At 30.5% G+C, this 22859-nt stretch overlaps 3 protein-coding genes and 1 long non-coding RNA gene across 8 annotated transcripts in view; 3 read left to right on the top strand and 1 right to left on the bottom strand.

Annotated features, from left to right (window-relative positions):
• Positions 1 to 21703, top strand: part of LOC125845391 (uncharacterized) — a 142686-nt gene extending 120983 nt beyond the window's left edge. Inside the window, exons 2-3 of the long non-coding RNA XR_007444274.1 lie at positions 20784 to 20867; positions 21629 to 21703. This is a non-coding gene — a long non-coding RNA (uncharacterized LOC125845391). The remainder of the gene's footprint in view (positions 1 to 20783; positions 20868 to 21628) is intronic.
• Positions 1 to 22793, top strand: part of LOC125845341 (putative late blight resistance protein homolog R1A-10) — a 700072-nt gene extending 677279 nt beyond the window's left edge. For all 5 annotated transcript variants that reach the window (XM_049524831.1, XM_049524833.1, XM_049524828.1 and 2 more), the window contains one exon: positions 22573 to 22793. In XM_049524831.1, coding sequence (XP_049380788.1) covers positions 22573 to 22668 — 96 coding nt within the window. In that variant the 3' untranslated portion in view covers positions 22669 to 22793. The remainder of the gene's footprint in view (positions 1 to 22572) is intronic.
• LOC125845371 (transcription factor SRM1-like) lies at positions 10405 to 12439 on the top strand. Its single transcript, XM_049524870.1, has 2 exons — positions 10405 to 10869; positions 11889 to 12439. Exons 1-2 carry the CDS (start codon positions 10493 to 10495, stop codon positions 12142 to 12144), a joined length of 633 nt encoding a protein of 210 aa, XP_049380827.1. The 5' UTR covers positions 10405 to 10492; the 3' UTR covers positions 12145 to 12439.
• On the bottom strand, positions 16397 to 17244 carry LOC125845373 (putative germin-like protein 9-2). The gene has a single exon (XM_049524872.1). It carries the CDS (start codon positions 17242 to 17244, stop codon positions 16618 to 16620), a length of 627 nt encoding a protein of 208 aa, XP_049380829.1. The 3' UTR covers positions 16397 to 16617.
• Positions 22794 to 22859: the final 66 nt, after the last annotated feature.

Below are 22859 nucleotides of genomic sequence, written 5' to 3' on the forward strand. Positions count from 1 at the left end.
TTATTTGAATGTGAACTTTAAATATTTTCCAATTTCAATTTTAGATATTTTTTAAAATTAAATAAATGCCTTGTATCGCTCGAGATATTTTTTCTATTCTTTCTTATTTTGAAAAAGTAAGGAAATACATTGTGTTCATGTCTTCTTGAGAGGGAAGTGCCTTGACTTTAGGTTAGGTCAGTCTCATCATTCACGCAATTCTCAATAACCATCTTTTGGCTAATCTTCTTCCGTCCTGAATTTTCAAATCACCTACTAACTTGCACAAAACTATTTTTTTTTTCTTGATTTTTAATAGGCTTTGAAAACGTAAAGTGAATTTCAAAAATCTGTAAAAAGAATAACTTTATGCATGATTTAACTCAAAAAAAATATTATTTTTTTTGGGTTTCTCATCACCGGAGTCCACATTGGAGCTCCGATTAAATTTGAATCGCACACTGCAGGGCCCATTTGAGGGTGACGCTCCCAACAAGATTTTCTCCATACCCAGAGCTCGAACCTAAGACTTCTGAACTCTGATTAAGGGTGAAACACTCTCACCAGTGCACCACAATCCACGTGGATAAAAGTATATATTTTTAAAGGAAGAAAAAGATCTTTTTTTGCTTCCAAAACACATTGCAACTTTGTATACAAACCCTTCTTCTTTTTCTTTTAAAAAAAAAAGCAGGGAAATAGAATTATAAGATGAGAGAATAAAAATTTAGATAACCAACCAATTTAAATTATTACAATTTTTTCTCATGCTGACCCTTCGTTTGAGATCATATATGTATTTGGATTTAGTGAAATAATAACGTGTCATAAAATGGAAGTGACTAGAGATTTGAGTGATATCATCTTAAGATTAGATTATTTTTGTATTGTTATTTTTAACTTTTTGAATTGTGTAATAAATATAATCGTTTCAAGATATTTGAGTGATATCATCGTAAGATTATAATATTATATTTTAACTTTAAGAAGTGCAAAATAAATACATAATTATATTTTGTTCATATGCGTGTTAAATATAAAGTCTCTATCAACAAAATAGTTGAGGTTCATTTCATATATATCCAAATCCAATGTACTGTTTTTGTAAAGTTAGCTCAATAGTAGTCACTCAGATACTTATTTTTGAATCGATTAATTTGAATTTATATTATAAAAGTATAATTTGAGGATAAATTATTCCTTGTAAAAGTGATTTTATTTCATGAATCTAAATTCAAAACTTTTAAAAATTGAAAAATAAAAAATATATTTATTATCTAATCGTGAATCGTGACCTTATCATAAAATAAAACAGACGAAAATATTCATGCAAGAAAATCTTTAAAAAGTTCTGCACCAAATGTTTGATACATAATCATTTTGAAGTTCAACTAATTATACGTACTTACAAGTTTTAATTTGATTCTACCCTACCAAATGTCGCTTTTAGTATTTATTTTGAGGTTTAATTAATTTAAATCGTGCTTAAAATTTCATGGAATAAATTTTTTCCGTATCAAAATAAGACTGCATTCCTAAAGATTGAAATTGAAATATTTTCGATTAATAATAAAAGAATATTTATCATTCTATCACAATTTTCTGTCAAATAAAAATATCTCAATAAGATAGTATTTTTTTTTAATCTTTTCACTCGATCTTTGATATCTACAGTAAATATATCATTCGAATTATATATTGCAGGCTCATTCTAAGAACAATGCTCTAACCATTTATTTTTATATTCAAACTTCCGAAAAAGGATAAATATATCCCCAAACTATTGTAAATGGTATGTAGATACCCTCTGTCATACTTTTGGAACATTGATGTTCCTGTCCTCCAAAAACTAGATCATATATACCCTTTATACTAACGGACATACACGTGTCATAATCTTATCCACTGATCCGACATTTAATAAATATGAGATCAACGGATAAGATTACATCACGTGTCCTTATTTAGTCTTTCGTTAAAGTGAAAGACATATATGCTGTAGCTTTTGGACAGCAGGGACACCAAAATTCCAAAAATATAACAAAAGATATCTGCATATCATTTACAATAGTTCAAAGATATATTTATTATTTTTTCCCTTTTTATATTCAAAATTTAAATTCTAACCTCTGATTAAGATAAAAGAAATTCCATAGTTGAAGATTACTGGTGTACTATATATTTGGATAGGAGATTATCTATGTGGGCTCCAATAGGAAAAAGACTTCCTAAAGTTTTCCTATAGGGTTAATTATTATATATATGTAATGTTGCATATAAAATGGATAAGAGTTTGATGGAAAAAGTTTCACTTTTGTTTTTATTTTTTTATTTTTTCTTCTGCCGACTTTGGCATTATTAGTTCTGAAGAATCCTATAAAAAGTTTGATCCATTTGCTTTTTTGAAAAGCCTACCCAATTGGTAATAAATAAGTATTAATGAAATATATTTTGGAAAAAGTAAAATTATTCACATTCATTATGTATAACTTATATTATTAGTTGTTAATATTATTAAAATTATTCATCTAAAAAGTACTTATTAATTTATAAATTAAAAATAAAATTAATTATCAACAATAAATAAAGGAACAACTAAAATTTGGAAATAGCAAAAATAAATAAAATGTTAATTATTGTAGATAAGCTAGAGGACACGTGGATTCAAACTTTCCTTTTTTGGAAAAGAATTAAACATCATAATATTACAAACCACAAAAAAAAAGTGCTAGATTTGGTATAAAGGCAGTATTTGATATATCTCATAAAATCTATTAAGATAGATCTTTTATACCAAAATCAATGAGGAACAAAGGAATAAAATAGTTTTTCCATCAATTCACAACTTTCTTTTACGAATCTACATAATGTTTACTCTAATTTTATCACATAATTTAGCCTAGGTTTTGGAATATTATTTGGAATTCCTTTTTCAATATTTTACTTTCTTTATATAAGTTTAAGTTTTGAATTGGATCGAGTTTTTAATTGAATTTTTAGTTATTAGATTTTAAAAAAGAAACTCTTTTGTTTTTGAAATAATATATTATATATATAGTTAAATGTTTAACATTACATTTTCACTGTTAGTATTAGTGATTACAGATAGGTTGTCAAACAAGCTAACTTATTATCTGTAGATCCAAACTAATTTAACTAGACAACTATCTAACATTAGTTTACTAGACAACACTCCTTCCTGATCTGCCTTGAGGACCTCTTTAACAGCTTCAGGAGAAGATATTACGATATGTGTTGAGTGGTCGTTGTTAGCTTGTAACCTATTATGGACAAAACGTCTGCTACCTTGTTTGCTTGACGAAAGTTATGATGGATCACTGGATTTCTCAAAAAGTTTAGTATTCTTCGACTTTATGATTTTGTAATTAGTATATCAAAATTTAGTGACATTTATGTTTTAAAAAAAGGACAGTTAAATAGCTTTTTTTTTTTTAAAATAAGTAATAATTATATGACTATTTGTGAAATTTATCCCAGTAATTTTTATTTGACAACAAAATTTACCCTCTATTTATAACCAAATACAATTTATTTTTTCCAAAGACCCCCTTCATGTTTTAAGTAGAAAATAATCCTAAAAAATCTCTTATACACACCAATTAGAAATAGAGTTCTATCTATACCAAAATATGATGCACTATTATTAGATTTTCTTTCCAATAATTATGGTGTCCAAGTTAATTAAATACCTAGAATTTTTATTTTATTAAAATTAAAATTTGAGACCTTTTATACTTTCTTCACCTTCTTTTTAAAACTTAGAGATCTCATACTTCTCATTTCACATTATAAATTTATGTGTAAATTTCATATATGACATATATTATAGTACTATTTTCAAGCTATAACAGTAGATTTAGACTTTCAAGCTATAACATTAAAAATTTCAGGTTATAACAAGTTAAAAAAAAAAAAGAAATGTTTTTATTAATTGGAAAAAACTTAAAAAATAAATAAAAAGATAAACAAATTTTTTTTTTAAAAATGGAATTAGAAATAATAAAGTAAAAAACTGAAATTGTGGGTTGTAATTTAATTTGAATTTATTGTAGATAATTAATGATTTGCATGAAATAAGGGATCCAAACTAATTAAGAATATTCAGTTTCCTTAATTCACTCTAATTTGTTAAAATTAATTCAAAAATCTGATTTTAAAAATCAATTTCCATTTATTTAATAAATGATTAATCTATTTATGGTTTTTTATTATTAATTAATAATACGTAATTAATAAGGAAAAAATGAAAAAAAAAAAACGGAATAGGGGTGTCAATTAAATTTGAATTAATTTAAGATAATTATTAATTAGCATGAATTAAGGAATCTCAAACTAATTAAGAATATTCAGTTTCCTTAATTCACTCTAATTTGTTAAAATTAATTAAAAAATCTGATTTTATCCATTTTTCTTCCACGTTTCTCTCTCTTCAATTTTCTTCCAAAATTTTTATCACTGGCGACTAATTGAAGTTTTTTTTTTGTTTGAAAAATCCTATTTTTTTGTGATGGACAACTACGTATCAATAGTAATTAAACATGGCGGAAGATGGGATCCTTCAGGTTAGTATTTTTAATTGTTTACTATTTGTATTTGGATTTCAGTGAAATGAAAAAAAAAATGAAACTGTAAATCACATTTTGTGATTTGTTTTTGTACATCGTCACTATATTGAATGTGATATGTTTTTTTGTATAAACAATACGTTTTGTTCATAATACGTATTGGTTGTTGTGAAACCGTAATATTAGTGATTTTCTTGCTAAGTTTCTGTTTTTTGGTAGAGGTTTAATGTCACTATGTTTTTTGTTTTTTGGTTATTTTTTATACTGGCAAAACAATGATTTCGTGAGAAGTTGCCGCAATATATGAAAGATTTGAGGTATAAATGTATAACATATAAATATTTTTATCGTTGTAGATTGGGTATGTAGATCAAAATTATAATATTGATTACTGTTTTTTTTTTCCTGAAAAAATAAATTAAAATGTATAGTTTTGAATGAATTTGTTAGTATAAGTGTAATGAATTTGGTATGAAAGTGTATTCACTAATGTGAAAAAAAGGTTATTTAGAATTTTGAAGAATTGTATGACAGTTGTTTTAAGTTGGTATGAAAGTGTGTTAACTAGTTAGTAAAAAAAGTTATTTAGAATTTTGAATAATTGTATGAAAAATGTTTTAAGTTGGTATGAAATTTGAAATGTTATTGTTTATATAAGTTTTGTCAATTATGTATAAATTTGTGTGAAAGGAATGAACTATTTGGTATGAGAAATGTATAAATTTGGTATAAATGATGATTGTATGTATGAAATTTGTATTTAAGTGGGTATGAAATCTGAAATTTTATTTTTTAATGAAATCTGTTTGTAGTTTACTGTCTGAATGATTTTTGTATGAAAAAATAATGATAAGTGTGTATAATTTTATTTTTATTTTTTTGTATTATGTAAGACTAATTGTTTTTTTAAAAAAAAATGAAACAAGGAAATATGTTGGTTTCAGATGGAGGGGATTATATATGAGTATTCTAGTCTTTATAGTGGTCTAGTAAGTGCGATAACATCACAGCTAATGATAGATGCTAATATTCACAATATAGAGATAAAATAAATAGTTAGTGATAGATGTCCCCCTGTTAGTATCCACAAAGATGTTGGTGTGCGGGTTTTTTTAGATCAAAAGAAAGCTAATGTAGATTTCTCTACGATTTCATATACTTGGAAATAAAATTTATTCCAAATTAATATATAAGATAGTGTAAATATTTGTACAGGTTTCCGATTTCAGATTCCAGATTTCATAGACGTGATTCATTAATTATTCATACAGATTTCATATACTTGGAAATAAAATTTACTCCAGATTAATATATAAGATAATGTAAATATTTGTACAGATTTCAGATTCCAGATTTCATATACACGATTCATTAATTATTCATATAGATTTAATATACTTGGAAATAAAATGTGTTCTAGATTAATATATAAGATAGTGTAAATATATAACAAACTTTATACCAATCTTATTCAAGTTTCATTCCAACACGAACTTCAGCTTATATCACACATATTATACCAACAATAAATCAATTTCATATAATCACACAATGCATATCATTTGTATACCAATATTATATCACAATTAATACAATATCCAACCATCAAACATTAAATTCAGTGTCATACACATATTAATCAAATTTCACACACATTCCATCCATTAATTGTACAATTTGAATACGCACTGATATTTTAAAATAATGAATCCAAATGGTATGAAGTCTGTATATTACTAGTATCCTGAAATTATAATAGCCAAACAATAATTCATATGTAAATGATATCTGATTGGAAGAAAACATATGGTATTATATATCATGAAATACTTAAACACAAAAAAGTTGTCCAAAAGTAAAAAAAAAATAGCATGTAATTCTAAAAAAGTAGAAGGTGCAATCAACTATTTCAAATTTCTTGTAGTGGTATCATTGTTGCAAGTTTACCAACAACTTCATTGACTAACTTGGTGTGAACAGATCCTCTCCTCATCAAATCATATACATGTAGACATCTAAGCTTGATTCGGAATACAACAAAAAATCAATGAAATTTCTCACTAATACTGACAGGAATAATGACATCATCAACACTGTCCCAAGGAATGTTGGCAAACAGTTTGAAGCCTCTAATGCACTGTCCAACATCGTGGTCGGGAGAAATGGATCTCATGTCGCAATTTGACTCTCTCCATTGTTTCTCAATGTTATCGACCCACGTCATAAACCAACAGTCAACCGTATTGTATGATAGTGATATTGGAGAGTACTTTGCCTTCTTTCGCAAATAATACATAATGGTGTTAACATGCTGTTACCAAATGAAAAGCCATTAAAAATGTTTTTAATATATACAAAATGTTTATAAATTTCATTCTATCAACTTGTTTAATGCACTGTTCATGAACGTTTATTTTTAAGCCAAAATTCATTCAATAATCTTCTTTCCCTTTTGATTTGTCTGGGTCGCCCTTTTCTTTGCTTCATCTTTTTTCTCTTTCTGATCCTTCAACTGAGATGAATCACCCGTCGCCTGATTTTCAACAATTTTAGATGGGGGTGTTTGAGTTAATAAATTGAAAGTTGGAGCATGAACTTCATAAGTAGAAGTTCCTTCAACCAATCTGGGACTCTTTCGAGGCGTTTCAATGGATTTCTTAGACATGATTTTGTTGAAAAATTTAATTGGATGGACGATTGTGAAAATGGTGTAGTTGGCTGGTGAGAAAAATGGAAGAGACATGGTGAAAGTGGGGTAGTGGGGGTGATGGCGTGTAGATTTGAATAGGCTTGGGTGGAGGTTGGTGGGATTGAGGTATGGAAGGTTTGGAGTGTAACAGTAAACAAGGAAGTTTAATCTATGTAAATATCTTAATATGTGCAACTGATGATTTCAATTTTAAAAAAGGAACTGGAATTAAATTAATTAAATATTATTAATTAATAATATAAAAATATAAACAGATTAATCATTTATTAAATAAATTGAAATTAATTTTTAAATTAAATTAAATTTAATTGATATGTCATAACCCGTAAATAAATTGTTATAAGTAAGAATTGTTTAAAAGTATGTTTAAAACCCGTAAAATTTACTCTTAAATGTGTATATGACGTGGATTTTCCTAAATTTATTAATCACTAGGTCACGATCTTAAAACTGACATTTTTGTCACATCAAACCCTTGACAGCGCAACTATTCCCAATTTCTTGTTCACTTTGTCCTATTGGAATTAATTAAGTACAGCTGTAATGATAAACCAATAGAAGTCAACCATTGCAACAACAATAATTAGTAATTAGTTATAGGTCCACATATATTATTGGTATCAATTAAATATCTAATTAGATTCTATTTTTTAGTTTTAGGATGTCCAAGATCGTCTTTACTCTTTATTGTGTATTACTCCCTCCGTCCCTTTTTAGTTGTCCACTTTAGAAATGGCACACAGATTAAGGCAACAATGATTAGCACAGTAAAGTTACAATTTTACCCTTATGACAACTTTTCACTTCAAAATTACAACCACTTATTTGAATTCAAGTGAAATAAATTGAAGGGAAACAACATACACTTTTACAATTTTCAAAAAGTGTAAATAAGGGTATAATAGGAAAAAATTTATTGTCCTTTCTTGATTTGTCAAAATGGATAACTAAATAGGGACAACTAAAAAAGGAAATATGGACAAGTAAATAGGGACGGAGGGAGTAATAGTTATTATCTTAGAAATTTAATTTTTGTCAAATAAAATTAAAACCGAAAAGGTTACTATTCATTAATTGAGTAATCATTTAAGAAAATCTTGGCAACTATAATTTATAGTCCGATGATATCATATTAGTGTGATTGGTTGGGTTTAAAGGTGTGAATAGAAAATGAAGGGTTGTGACTCTCCTGAAAGGTTGTGATCTTTATGAAAAATTGTATCTTTTCTAAAGGATTGTGATCGTTTGAAAACTTGTGTCTTTTCCAAAGGGTTGTGACCCATCTGAAATGTTGTGTTTTTCCAAAAAAATTGTGACATTTACCTTCTGTTGGCTATAAACAAAGAGACTTTCTCTCATTTTTCTGCATTGACTTATTCTCTTCTTCCGCATACATTTCTTACAAAACAAAATCGACTATGTCTGTGTGTGATCTCGTTGCTGTCTTTTTGAGTTCGTTGAAATTATTAAAGTTTGAGATATCGCTACTTCTTTAATGATTAATCCATTTTATCTTTGGAGGAATTAAAGTACAACCTCATATACTTGAGGGGATTAAATTTCTTAAGGACACACGGTGAGTTCTGTGGACTCGGATAGTTCTTTTCTATTTCTTTTCATCTTTTATTATTTCTGATTTGCTAATCTGAGAAGAGAAAGATAATTATTTTATTATATGATAAAGATAAATAAGTGTGTTTTCTACTTATTTTTTATTTTTATTTTTATGTTTGGTAGATAAATAAATAATATTATCTTAAAAGTAATTGTATATAATTTAAATAAATAATATAGGAGCTGGACGTAGTAAGGTAGAAGTGTAGGATGATAGGGGTGAAGATGACGAGAGTCGAGACGGGAAAGGATGCAGATGAGCAGTGATGGAAAATAAATAAAACATAATCAAGATAGAATATCAGTTATCGAACTTGTTTAAAAAATATTCGACTAATTAAACATAATTAAAAAAATATTTTAAAATTATTTTAATAGATTAAAAATATTTTTGACCACCCAAAATATATTAAAAATAAACTTAGAATTCATTATTTTTTAGAATTTCCCGATTAGAATATTTGATGTCACTTCTACTCATGGCCACCCCAAATATAGTAAAAACGTGAGAAAATTGTACACTCAAATCTCAAAAAAGCTTTAATTTGCCCCCTACCCCACCAAATAAGTTAAAATTTATTTGCCCCCACCAATAACAAACCAACTCCTATTTGCCAACGCTTCTAAAATTTCAAATCTTATTCTTTCGATTTTAAATTATTCGTCGTAATTTAAAAAAATAATTATACACATTTAATTATTATTCTAAAAATTAAATTTATATTATTATTTTTCTTATTTTACTTTTAGTAATTATTATAATTGAAGATTATAAATATCTCAAATATAAATAATATTATGATTGTTCAAATACGGATAAAAGATGAAATAAGATTTCAACCTATTTTTATTTAATTATTATTAATTTGACATATTTCTTAAAGAAAAATTTATAAAATGACAATTTAACTATATCAATTTTTCTCAATAATTTAAAATAACTTTAGTTAATCATAGAGGTAAAATCAAAATTAAGTGATATATTATGTCTAAATTTTTTAAATTAATCATGCTAAAGTAAATATATCATATCTAAAATATTTAAACTAAACAAGTAAAAGTAAATATGGATAATTAATACAATGAAGAAATAATAGTAAAGTATTTCTCAAGAAGGGTGTAAGAGAGAATTAGGCTAAATAATTTGACAATGAGAGAGTTGCAAGCTATAATTTTAGATCTTGAAAAATAATTTAAGAAATAAGTAATTAACGAATATAAAAATGAATAATTATTATTTTTTGTTCATATGTTTAAAAATACACAAAAGTGAAAATGTTACGAAACTAGATAAAACATGAAAAGAAAATAAAAGTACAGAGAAGAGAGGAGCTTCTTATTCCTAACTTTTCTCCAAATGAATCCACGTAATTGATATTCACTGAAATACAAATACGTTTGTAATAAATAATATTTTTTAATATAGTGAACAAGTAAATGTCAGAACAAATATAATTTTTTTTAACTAAATGAATTTATTTCTATATATATACTAGGTTGGATGGGGTCATTTTTACCAAAATAAAAAACCTCCTTAAATTCCTCACCAAAAACCCTTTCTTCTTTTCAAACTTATTTTTTAATTTAATTCCAAACAAGAAGGATGATGTATCCGGCGAACAATCGGTGGCTGATCGGCGAATCACCGGCGATGATTCATCCGAATTCTACATGGACGAGATTTGAAGACAAGTTATTCGAACAAGCTCTTGTTATGTACTCTGAAAACGATATTGAACGGTGGCAGAAAATCGCTAATCATGTTCCGGGAAGGACGGCGGAAGATGTTATGGCTCACTATGATGCACTTGTTCATGATGTTTTTGAGATTGATTCAGGGAGAGTAGAGCCGCCGAGTTATCCTGATGATTTGTTTGATTGGGAATCGGATTGTAAAACTAGCCAGATCTCGTTTGGGACGAACAAGAAACATGAAGTTGAGAGGAAAAAGGGGACTCCATGGACTGAAGAAGAACACAGGTTTGTTTTTTGAAGTTTTGTTTATAGGTTTTGATGTGAATTTTGTTGGGATTTTGAAAAAGGGGTTTTGGGGATTTGAAATTTTGGGAATTAATTCTTGGCTGTGAAAATTGTTAGTATTTGAAAGGAGTTTTTGCTTGGATTAATTTGACTTTGCATGGAATTTAAGAAAAGATACACTTTTGAATCTTTATGGTGATAAATTAAAATATGTCAAATTTTCGAAAATGTTCTTTAATCTTATGGTCTTAAAGTGAACAGTGAGATTAAAAAGTTGCTCAAAAAGGTAATCTTTTTTAGTTCTGTGATTCACTTTGCAAATTGTTCAAATGGTAGAATGGATAGTGAGTACTGTATAAGTAGTAATAGTAGTTGTTGTGTAATCTATCTTTGTTGAACTGATTCAAATAGAATGAAATGGATTGTGAGTATTTCGATCCGACTTGCTTGAAATTAAGGTGGAGTTAATGGTTGTTGTGTGATCCATTTTGTGTAAACAATTTAGGACATCAATAACATATCTAGTGAAATTCCATAAGTGGGGTCTGGAGGGGATAGAGTGTATGCAACAGACCTTATCCCTACCTCGTAGAGATAAAAGACATTTCCAATTAAGTGCCATAGAAAAATATAGGTGAGTTTGGTTCGGGCGTGGACATTTTCTTATACAGATGGAGACATTTAGCATCCTTATGAATAAGTTAAGTGAGTGTTTATGATAGGCATTGACAAGTTCTTATTGTTTATTACTAACTTCTTTGAATGAAGTTAAAAGGTTTTTGACTACCCGTGGTACGGCTAATGTAGTTGTAGAAAATTATGAAGTTCTATGAAAAACTTTGTTGAATTCTTCTTCATTGTGTTAGGTGGTATTTGTCACACACAAAAAAATATATAGTACTAATAGATCTAATTATATTATTCGAGTCTCGAGATATATGTTGACTTCATAAGATAGTTGGAATTGCTATTTGTTTGGATTTGATGCTGACTTAGAAAACCATGGCTTTTTGTCATAGGTTATTCCTTATTGGGCTGGACAAATATGGGAAGGGTGATTGGAGAAGCATTTCAAGAAATGTAGTGGTGACGAGGACACCGACACAGGTGGCCAGTCATGCTCAAAAATACTACCTTAGACAGCAGTCGATGAAGAAAGAACGGAAAAGGTCGAGCATACATGACATTACGACCGCAGTGGATACGAAGACGGTGCCACCTCAAAACAGTCTTCAGAATCAAGGAGGGTATCAGAGCTTCAACTTTCCCATGTAAAGAGACATGAAAACTAGGAATATCTGTAAATATTATGGTCATATGGAATCGATGTGTTCCAACTTGTATAGTTTATTGTTTCTAGCTTACAGTTGATTTAGAGGATTACCTAGTGGATAGAAGCTTAGTCGATAGTTTCAGTTACTGCTACGAGCTGAATCGTTGTACTTATGGATGGCATAAGTTGAACAACCCGTGGAGGTTTACATGTAATTAAACAGAGTTTAAGGGAAATCATTGGCGTTTTGGTTCCAGAACTAGTTTATGTTAAGTTTGTGCCGTATATTTGGAAGTTTAAGTATTCTGCTGGATTTGTTGCTTGGTGCCTTGTTCATCCCCATTTTGCTACGGATGTGAGCTAATCTTGTCTTTTTTCTTCTAATCTTTGTTTTCGACATTTGAGGTTACTCTTTTTTTCACTTGTGTATGGTGTGACCTTGTTGTTCTGGAGGAAGCTACCAGCCAAGCGTTGGACCGGATGATCAAAAGGCTGCTATCATCGCTCCCAGACAGAAGAGTAAGTTACCTTGCACCATTTTACTGACACTATCAATAGATAGTCTTGTATTTTCTTTGTATATTCATGTAAACTAGTAATCATTTCGAAGTATCATACCTGTTCTATGTTTGACGTTTTGAACATATAGAACACATTCTCGTTTGATCATCAGTATACTGAACCAGTGTCTTTGTAGTGGTTGGTGATTGGTCTTTCATTTCATCAAGTTGATAATAGTGCCTTCGTAGGCTAATGATTTGGACGCAAAGATGATCTGAAATTCATGTGTTTCTCCTAATGGAATCCTGCGTCGTTCTAGAGATCCTTACCTTGATGTTATGTTTTCACTGTTTAAGGCAGCAGAGGAAAGAGCCACTGATAGTTAACCTATCTGTTTGAGGAACAAAAGACACCATTGGGTTATTTGGAGAAAGAAGGAACAACAAATGCTTTGAACAACATACCCATATTATTGCGTGTACACAGACCTTATCCTACCTTTAGCGGACCCTCAGATCAAGAAAACGGTTTTCAAAGTACTGACAACAAAAAAGTAGAAGCTGCAACATATTCTGAAGTATAACGTCTCTACTTCTTGACATTTACACTAGATTGAAAGATAGGAATAGGAGAATTCTTCCAGAAAGTGCAAGACCAGAAACTATACTTGTGATATGCATATTTTGTATTTGCTGGACTCATTACTTAACAATTCAGTTGATGGACATATAGGAAACATACCCCAAAAAGGTAGGTGTAAGGTTTACGTACATTCTATCCTCTCCTAAGACCCCACTTGTGGGATTTTATTCGGTATTTGTTACAAAACAATTAAGTTAATGGTTTACAGGAAACAATCTCTCTACCCCACAAAGGTAGGCGTGAGGTCTACGTACATCCTACTGTCTTTAAAACCCTACACATGAAATTATATTGGATATGTTGTTGAACAATTCAGTTTAAGACCATTTCCTTGTTTTCTATGTTGCCCACCGTTGGTCAAACGGGGAAGTAAGATCTCTTGGCCACTTGCAAAATGAATGAAGAGAAGTAGTCTTTTCAGATCCCTTTATTACGAAATGCGTTATCAGAAACACATCTTTGTAGCCAAACAAAACTATGACCTCACTAAACTTCTCAACCGCATCCATATAGGGCTTTCTTCTATCTGCATCCTTTATGTGACTCCACTTTCATTCCATATCCGGGTCTTATGTGCAAAAAGGCCATAAAACTACCACGAACTTTAATGGAGTCGAAGGGTTGTTTTGACTCCTTTTACCTCTTCCTCACACCATATTAGCGATAGTATTTTTTTTCGATTTCCCACCTGGTGTTTGATTCTCGTATTGGAGTCTCGATTAATTTGGATTCGTGCCACGTTTTAGTGATAATAGATGGTCAGCATTTGCTGCTACTGCTAGTGAAAGTCAGACTGCTATGCTTTCTTTTTGTTAAAATTACTTTGTTAAATCTGAAACACTGCTAAAAAATGGATAAACTTTGACTGGCACAATGGATTCAAAGCTAGCAATTCTGATGTTACTCTTTGCATGCTAATAATGTTTTGTTTTTTTGCTAGTGGTTATCTATTAAAGAAGGAACCGCGAAAGTATGATCTAGTGGTAACTGTGCAACACGTGATATGTGAGTAGGTGCACGTCATGGGTTTAAGTGCTGCTACATACAAAAGCTTGATATTTAAGTGGAAAAAAAGTAGAAAAACCGATCCATCAGTCGAGTTTATAACCGTGTTTTACAGGCCTTGGGGGATTTTTTGGTTATTTAGAAAATTGAAACAAAAAGGAAAATTAGGATCTTTCCCATATTTGGCCCCTATTTGTTTTGACATGATACATAAATGTACCCCTTAATGTCTGAATTGATATATATGTCCTCCAACTTTAGATGTACATACAGTAGACATTTAAATAGGTATAAAGTTGATCAGGTAGATACATACGTCCTATGTGAAAGGGCACATTTATGTGTTATGCCTTTTGTTTTGATTCCTTTAGGTGTTGTTTATATTAATTAGATATTAATTGAATGATTCAATAGACCCTTTCAGCCTGGGAAGGGGTAAGGAAGTAGAAATTATTTTGTATTTTTCTCCATTTTTCTAGTACAGAGTTCTACTGTTAAGTCACCAAACTCTCAAGTATTGAATTCTCAAAGAACAAAGTAATCTTTAAAACATGGGACAGATATATAGCCCTTTGGCTACATGTTGATCTGAATTCATAATTTTCGACAGAGTATAGATACATATATGTAAAAACCTATTAAAACACCAAGTGATATTAGATCTGAATCTATAATTTTAACAGTACACTGAATACAATGCATCTTAAAAAATTGAACCTATCAAATTTAAATCCTGAATCTGCCTCTAGCAATAGCTGCTGCTAGTGAAAGTCAGACTGCTATGTTTTCTTGCTGTTAAAATTACTTTGTCAAACCTGAAACACAGCTAATAAATGGATTGACTTTGACTTTGCACAATGGATATTTTAGAGACACATCTATGTAAAATAGTTGACTTTGGTGTATGTATATATCTGTCAGTTTATTGCTTGAGATGGAGGATGTATTCAATAACTTATCTTGAACTGAATTCAAAGCTAGCAATGCTAATATTGACTTTTTAAAGAAAAATCTAGTGGCAAGAGTGCAACACGTGATGTGTGGGTAGATGCATGTCACTGCTTTAACGCCTCCCACAAATAGAATCCTGGTGTTTAAGTGAAGAAGGGTAGAAAGACCAACCCATCAATGTAGAGTTAAACATGTTCTATTGGCCTTGGGGATTTCTCAGTTATTAAAAATATTGTAACAGAAAGGACATTCATTACAACAAAAGAGATATTCAGTGGCGATAGAGTTTCTTGCCGCAATTTTTTTAGCAACAATTGAGTTAATGTCATTGTATCCAGTGTCACTAAAGCCTTTAACGACATTTATATAGAGTGTTGGTTATAAATATCATGTTTATTATTGCTGCTAACTATAATATAGCGGCAATTATATTATTGCCGCAAATCCTTTTATTTGTTATAATGATTGGTAGTTATGACTAATTGAATGGTTCAACAATGTCCCTTTCAGAATGAGAAGGGGTAAGAAAGAAGGAATTGTTTGCTTTTCTCCTCTATTTTTCTAGTAGAGAGTTCTACAACAATAACACATCCAATGTAATCCTACAAGCGGGGTCTGTGAAAGATAGAGTGTATCTATATCTTATTCCTACCTCGTGAAGGTAGAGAGACTATTTTAAAAAAACAGTTATACCATTAAGTCAAATTTATCAAGAGCTTTAAATGCCTTTATGATAGCCACAAGCTTCTCTTGATCCCCCTTCCCCCTCTTATCTCTTTGCTATGAAGGTCAACATATGACCTTGTCAACAACTTGCTAATAAATATATGTAGACTGTAACTATATCACACTAAACACTTTGGAACCGAAGCAGCTTTTACAATAACATATCCAGTGTAGTTTCACAGATGAGGTCTCGAGAGTATAGAGCGTATGGATCTTACTTTTACCTCGTAGAGATAGGGAGGTTGTTTCCGAAAGACTCTTAGCTTTAAAGTAGGTTTTGTAGTTGTAAAACCATAACAAACTACCAATGAATTCACCCCAAAACTAAAGTTTAACACTCACAAAAACAGAACAATGAAATAAAACCAACTAATTTTCTTGATCTCACATGTTCAATACTTGACTATATTAAAACAACGAATATACTCTTAAAAAATGATAGTAGTACAATATGTGGGGACAAATGTAGCCTTTTTGACTACAGAATAATCTGAATCCATAACTTTCGACATGGAGTATAGAAATGCATCAAGAAACACTAGATCTGAACCCATAAGCTTACACTACAATGAATACAACGCTTAGAATCTTAAAAATTGAACGTATCAAATTTAAATCTTGAATCTGCCTCTGACAACTGGAGAGTGATATCAGGGTGTTGTGGTTGCTTCTTTGATCTTCTTAATCGTCTTAACATCTGTCTTAAATGACTTAGCAAGTACCAATTCACTAATTCCACTATTAAAAATTGATGATGGCAATGTAACAGTTCCAGGACTAGCACTACCAAGAGCAGCTACACCAACTGCTTTTCTCTTATAATCAAAATTATACTGATAATGTTGTAGTCCTTTAGGAAACAGAAAAATATCCCCTGCTTTTAGTCTCTGAGTATACAGAACACCCTTCGTATCGACAAAACCAACCTCTAAAACGCCTTCCAGGAGGAGGAAAAGTCCAGCTGCACGAGAATGGTAGTGAGGCGGGTTCACAGAACCTGGAGGGAATTGAAGCACAGCTAGTGACACTCCTTGACCATCAAGAACTGGAAACTCTGCCTTTGTAGCCTTTGTTGTAGTACATTTATCTACTGATTTTTGAAATATACCGCGCATCGCGGTGTATGTGAAGTAATTGCCATCAACAGAGGTTTGATTTTCAGGGGACGCGAAATCTGAAAGGATGTCTGGATCACTTGCTATTGTTGTTCTTGATATGACAATTGTAAAAATTGAAATTAGAACTAATAAGGATGATTTAGTGGAAATCCAGGCCATGTTTTATTTTTTTGTTTTGATGAAAAATGTTTTCTAAGTTGATAATTTTTTTGATGGTTAACATGTTCAATTTATAGTGTGTTGTAAGTAGCATACCAAAAATTTTGTATTATTTGGACTTAAATTGAATAAGTTAGTTGCTGATAAAGTCAAATGATTAATTCAATTGAGCAATTTCTAATATTGTAGGGTATATATTATCAGCTGTATTTCAAAAAGTTTCAAGACTTATTCAACTTTGACTTTAAATTGAATGTGTAAGCGTACCAGAAACAGGTACTTATTAAATTTGATAAAAGTTGAGAGGTGCCGCGCTAATAAATGTGGTGGGATGGATGAAATCGTTATACTTTTAAATGAGAAGACTTGAGTTTGAGCTTTGAAATGAATTTCGAATACCAAATGATTTTATTTAAAAGAATTGCTAGGGACATGAAGTAGTAAAGGAAATACTCATGCATAATATTAGTAATATATCATCACTAGAAGCCATATAGTCTGTTTTTATTAATGGCATGGTAAGAAAATTAGTGGATATATTTTTCGCAAAATACATCAGATTGTGATTATAAAGCAACAAGTACAACAATAGTTAAATCTTACGAGTGCTATCTAGGAAAGGTAAACTGTAAGTAGACTTTACCCCTACTTGATGGAGGTAGAGAGGTTATTCCCGAAAGATATTGGCTCAAGTGCACCAAAATTGTGATTATACATGTTTGATCGATAAATAGTATTACTCACTATTATGTATAAATAACACGGGTGAATTTAGGGTATTGGGTCTAGTAGACCCTATATTTGTATTGAGAAATTCATCAAATGTATAAATTTTATTTATTGAAAACTCAAAAACAAAGTAAACTCTTGATCCAAAAGCTTCAAATCAATAAGTAATTTTATGTAGCAGGTATAAACATAGCTTTCTTTGATACTTTCTACCTTACCTAACCTTAGTTTTTAATTTCTTTGTTGTTTCAAGAATTATTCAAGCAGTTGCCATGATGAAAAAGAAAGAGTCCTATTGTTTTGACAAAATATTTAGTCGTACTTGATATTTACTTCAAATATATAATGTATGTTACGTTTATGGATATCTTTACTTTAGTTTGTTACTTGGTTTGATATATGAAACATTGTGTGTGAGTAAATTTAGTATGTGAATATGGTATGACGACATTCAATATTTTAGTATCTCATTTTTTAAATATAAATACTAAATATCGTACTGAATACTAAAAACTTTTGATGTGCACAATGATCATCAAAATACTAATATCAAAATATTGAATTGTTTGATTTCAATATGATAATTCAGTATTTATCAAAATATGCACACCATATACCCGTGTTGAATATAGCTGCCCTCTAAATATTATATTAAAATCTTATATTTAGCCAATTGTTTTACCAATTCTCACAAGGGAAATCACTTTTGAAACTCGTTTTCGTAGAAACTATAAAACAACAACGTATCCCGTGTAATATCACAAGTAGGGGTATGAGGATGGTACAAACCTTACCCTATCTCGTAAAGATGGAGAGATCGTTTCTGAAAAACTTCAACTCAAATAAAGCATGACAAACAATTTGTATATTTTCTAAAATACCTTAATCGACCAAACATGAAAAAATCAGACTATATACGCACCCTATATTTTGTCCTTTCCTTGAGTAATTAACAAGATAATATTTATCATTATGCAGCGTTATAATTGATAACAATGTTTAATTTTAAATCATTGAATGAATCGTTCAAAAGCTGTATAACCACTTTCATATTGAATAATATTTTGGTGTGCTATACAACACATTATTAATTAAACAACTTAACTATCAAAAAAATTGTCAAATTAATCAAACAAAAACAATCAAACATGACCACAAATATCACAAAATCTTCAATATTCCTTCTTATTTTAATTTTTACAATTGTCATATCGACAACAACACTAGCAAGTGATCCAGACATTCTTTCAGATTTCACGTCCCTTGAAAACCAATCCTCTGTTGATGCCAATTACTTCACATACACCGCAATGCATGGTATATTTCAAAAATCAGTAGATAAATGTACCACAACAAAGGCTACAAAGGCAGAGTTTCCAGTTCTGAATGGACAAGGAGTGCTTCAATTCCCTCCAGGTTCTGTGAACCCGCCTCATTACATTCTCGCGCTACTGGACTCTTTCTCCACCTGGAAGGCGTATCAGAGGTTGGTTTTGTCGATACGAAGGATGTTCTGTATACTCAGAGACTGAAAGCAGGGGATATTTTTGTTTTTCCTAAAGGATTACAACATTATCAGTATAATTTTGATTATAAGAGAAAAGCAGTTGGTGTAGCTGCTCTTGGTGGTGCTAGTCCTGGAACTGTTACATTGCCATCATCAATTTTTAGTAGTGGAATTAGTGATTTGGTACTTGCTAAGTCATTTAAGACAGATGTTAAAACGATTAAGAAGATCAAAATAGCAAACAAACAATCTTGATGTTTTAGCTGAGGGTCTTTTGAAAACAGTATGGTGTGTGCACAGATCATTCTTCTCAGACCTCCCTCGTGAGATTACACTAAATATGTTGTTGTTTTATGAATTCAATGATTAGTTAGTGAAGTATATAGGGTGTGAGCTCAATAAAATTATTTGGTTTCATTTATGTTTTTCTTGTAGTATTTTGATTTGTTTCTAGTCCTCCTTTGTTCCTCGGAACCAACAAAGAGGTTATAGAAATATTCACATGTTGTCCATCAATTATGTCTTTTTGTCTGATTTAGTTAGGCCTTGATTCACCCTTTATGAATGAATCTTGCGGAGGAACCCTTATAGTCAAAAATCCATTTATAAAAGAAATACATTGAACAAGAAAGTTAAGGAGTTTGTTACTAATTAAACTCTATTTGATATTTTGTTATGTATGACTAATACATGAAAAATTATGATATTAGCAATGTAAGAAATTATAATGCATGCACTAACGTAATTTAAAAAAAATAGGGATAAGAAAATATTTTTCAAACTCTTAAATTTAGAACCCTCAAACTCTTAATTCTAGCTCCGCCTCTCCTTTCATATCGAATACAAGAAAATATTTTTCAAAAATTTTGACCAAATAAACCTGTGAAAATCTGAAAATATTTTCTGGAAAATGCTTTCCTCCGCACCAAAAAGTATAAAAAAACAATTTTAATCATGTTATCAACTTTGGGTTAAGAAGAATTCAACTTAGTCCCCTCTGTTTCTTGCAAGTTTACTTTAGGTTCAATGTTTGCTAGAAGTCTTTTAGTCTTGTCACAGACTTATATGATAGTAGAATGATGAGAACTTCTGGCACTGAGAAACTACAATTTTATAATATTGGACCGAGACAGGCTTAAATAGAGTGATATAGATAATGAGAATTCATATAGTCGATATCCAACTTGTTTGGAACAGAGACGCAGTTGTTGTCTTAGTGATATCTGTTAATCAGTAGCTTATTAGTTAATGAATCATTTTTTATTGTAACTATGCTCACAAGCTTTCTGCTAATAAATTTCAGATATGCATCGCGAGCCAAGGCACAAGATTTTGAGATTTATGCTCCAAATGCAACGTTTGAAGATCCCCTTATGCGTGCAGAGGGGTATGCTTAACTCTATCTAATAGTAGCCTTGTTTAGTAGTAGTGAAAAAATGCTGCACTTTAGACAAGTGCCTTCAATTGATCATGCTGAATAAGAGCAAGAATTAAACATTTTTACATGCTTCGGCTGCAGAATTACTCAGTGCAATCATTTTATATGATAAAGAAGATAACGGAAACAATTTTGTCTCCACACCTAGTGATTATGAAATTTGAAAATCAAGCACTTCTGTATTTCTGAATCAGAAGTAACTCGAGTTCGACAATTTTATGCTTTACTGAAGTTTCAAGATAAATCATCATCAACGTAGGCTTATCCTTCAATAGGTGGGATTTAGTCCCTTAATAAGAGAAATGAGGCCTGAATTGGCTTTCTACAACATTCTTGTTATATATCAGTTGTAAACGACTCTGTCATGCTTTTTTAATATTTTGTCTTGGTTTTTTCACTCCCGTTGTTTTCTTTTTTCCAAATTGCTTTATAATGCTTTACTTGAGTCGAGCGTCCATCAGAAACAACCTCTTTACCTCTCAAGGTAGGGGTAAGGTCTATGTACACAATACTCTCCCGAGACCCCATACCCTAGTTGTGGGATTACACTGAGTATGTTGTTGGTTGATTGAATTGAGAGGTTTCCAAGTAAAATTCAGAGGAGTGCTTGCTTTCTGTTTTCTGCCTTTCACGTGTCTAGTAATTAGCCTGTTCCTTTTGTAATCCTCTATGTTTGGAAGGCTGACTATGAATTTTACTGTTAATTGCAGGGTAAAGCAGATAAAATCGTCATTTTATTCGCTCGGGAAGGTCTAAATAATTTTCCTTCTTACTAAGTGTCCTATTTCATACTAGTCTCCTACTATGCTTGATTGATACACTTTATTGTGGAAAGAAAAAGAATAAGAAATAGGCAAGAACTTTTGGGAAATCGCATTGTGCGATGCAGTTTTAAAATCAGTTTTGCTTCTAACATATGGATATCATAATTTTGTTCTTGAAACACATTTCTCGAAATATACATCACGAAAATATCTAAGGTTCCCAGCATAATCTCCGTTGTATGTTGAGTGACTGTAACTACTAAGGCAATCTGCAGTAACACTGCTGAGTTCACCATAGTGTACTTCTTTAAGTATGTTCAAATTCCGTGCAACTTCACATGTTTGATAAACTTAATCCGAAAGTCGCACAAATTCATTTTACTTTGTCTAGGGTCTCTAAATATGCAGGGTTGGTTATTGGTTATTTCCACTTTTAGCTATCTCTGTGTTCTTTTCATATGTCATTATTTTTCCAAAAGATGTTCCATTTTTGGCAAAACGAGTTAGGCTTGAACCCTCGACTAACTAGCTAAAGGCAGAAGAGTCTCATAAATTGAGCAAAGCCTCACTCGTCTTGCCAAATATACTATATATAATATAATGTTTGGTTGTATAGTTTATGTAAACTCTTTGTACTAGTCAAACGACATAATTTTGCCAAAGGATGTTTTCTTTTTTGTAGACATATGACTGAGGCTTGCTAAGATTTTCATTGCTACAATGTGACTTGAACACTCGACCAATTGGCTAAAGGTAGCGTGCCAAATATGTTCTCTAATACATACATAATATAATGTTTGGTTGTATAGTTTATTCCTGTTTTTGAATGTTTTGCGAACAATGTTTGCAGCTGGGATAAGAAACCTTTACGGAATAGGGAGACAGTAAAGGTACCACTTGTTGGGTGCATGATTGAGGTATCTCGTAGAGCTTCTATGCTTTTAACACATGCTCTAATGGGGTTTGGAAAAGATCCCTCCATGTAAATTGTAGTGCACTGTTTTTAAGTGTTTCAATTAGTTGTTACCATATTGTAAGAAATATATTTATGTTTGCTTGAAAATATGTAAAGATAATGATACAGTTGATCCATTTGGGCTTCCATAGACAATTTTCATCCTATTAATTCATGTATTGAGTCGTTAAATGAACCACATTATTATTCACTGTAAATTAT

Source organism: Solanum stenotomum, chromosome 11 (genome assembly GCF_019186545.1).
Source record: "Solanum stenotomum isolate F172 chromosome 11, ASM1918654v1, whole genome shotgun sequence".
Classification (NCBI taxonomy): domain Eukaryota; kingdom Viridiplantae; phylum Streptophyta; class Magnoliopsida; order Solanales; family Solanaceae; genus Solanum; species Solanum stenotomum.

Bases quoted from the DNA above. Each gene is read 5' to 3' on its own strand.
- LOC125845371 (XM_049524870.1), top strand. From the start codon at position 10,493: ATGATGTATCCGGCGAACAATCGGTGGCTGATCGGCGAATCACCGGCG. The intron at 10,870-11,888 runs GTTTGTTTTTTG...TTTTTGTCATAG, and splicing joins TGGACTGAAGAAGAACACAG to GTTATTCCTTATTGGGCTGG.
- LOC125845373 (XM_049524872.1), bottom strand. From the start codon at position 17,244: ATGGCCTGGATTTCCACTAAATCATCCTTATTAGTTCTAATTTCAATT.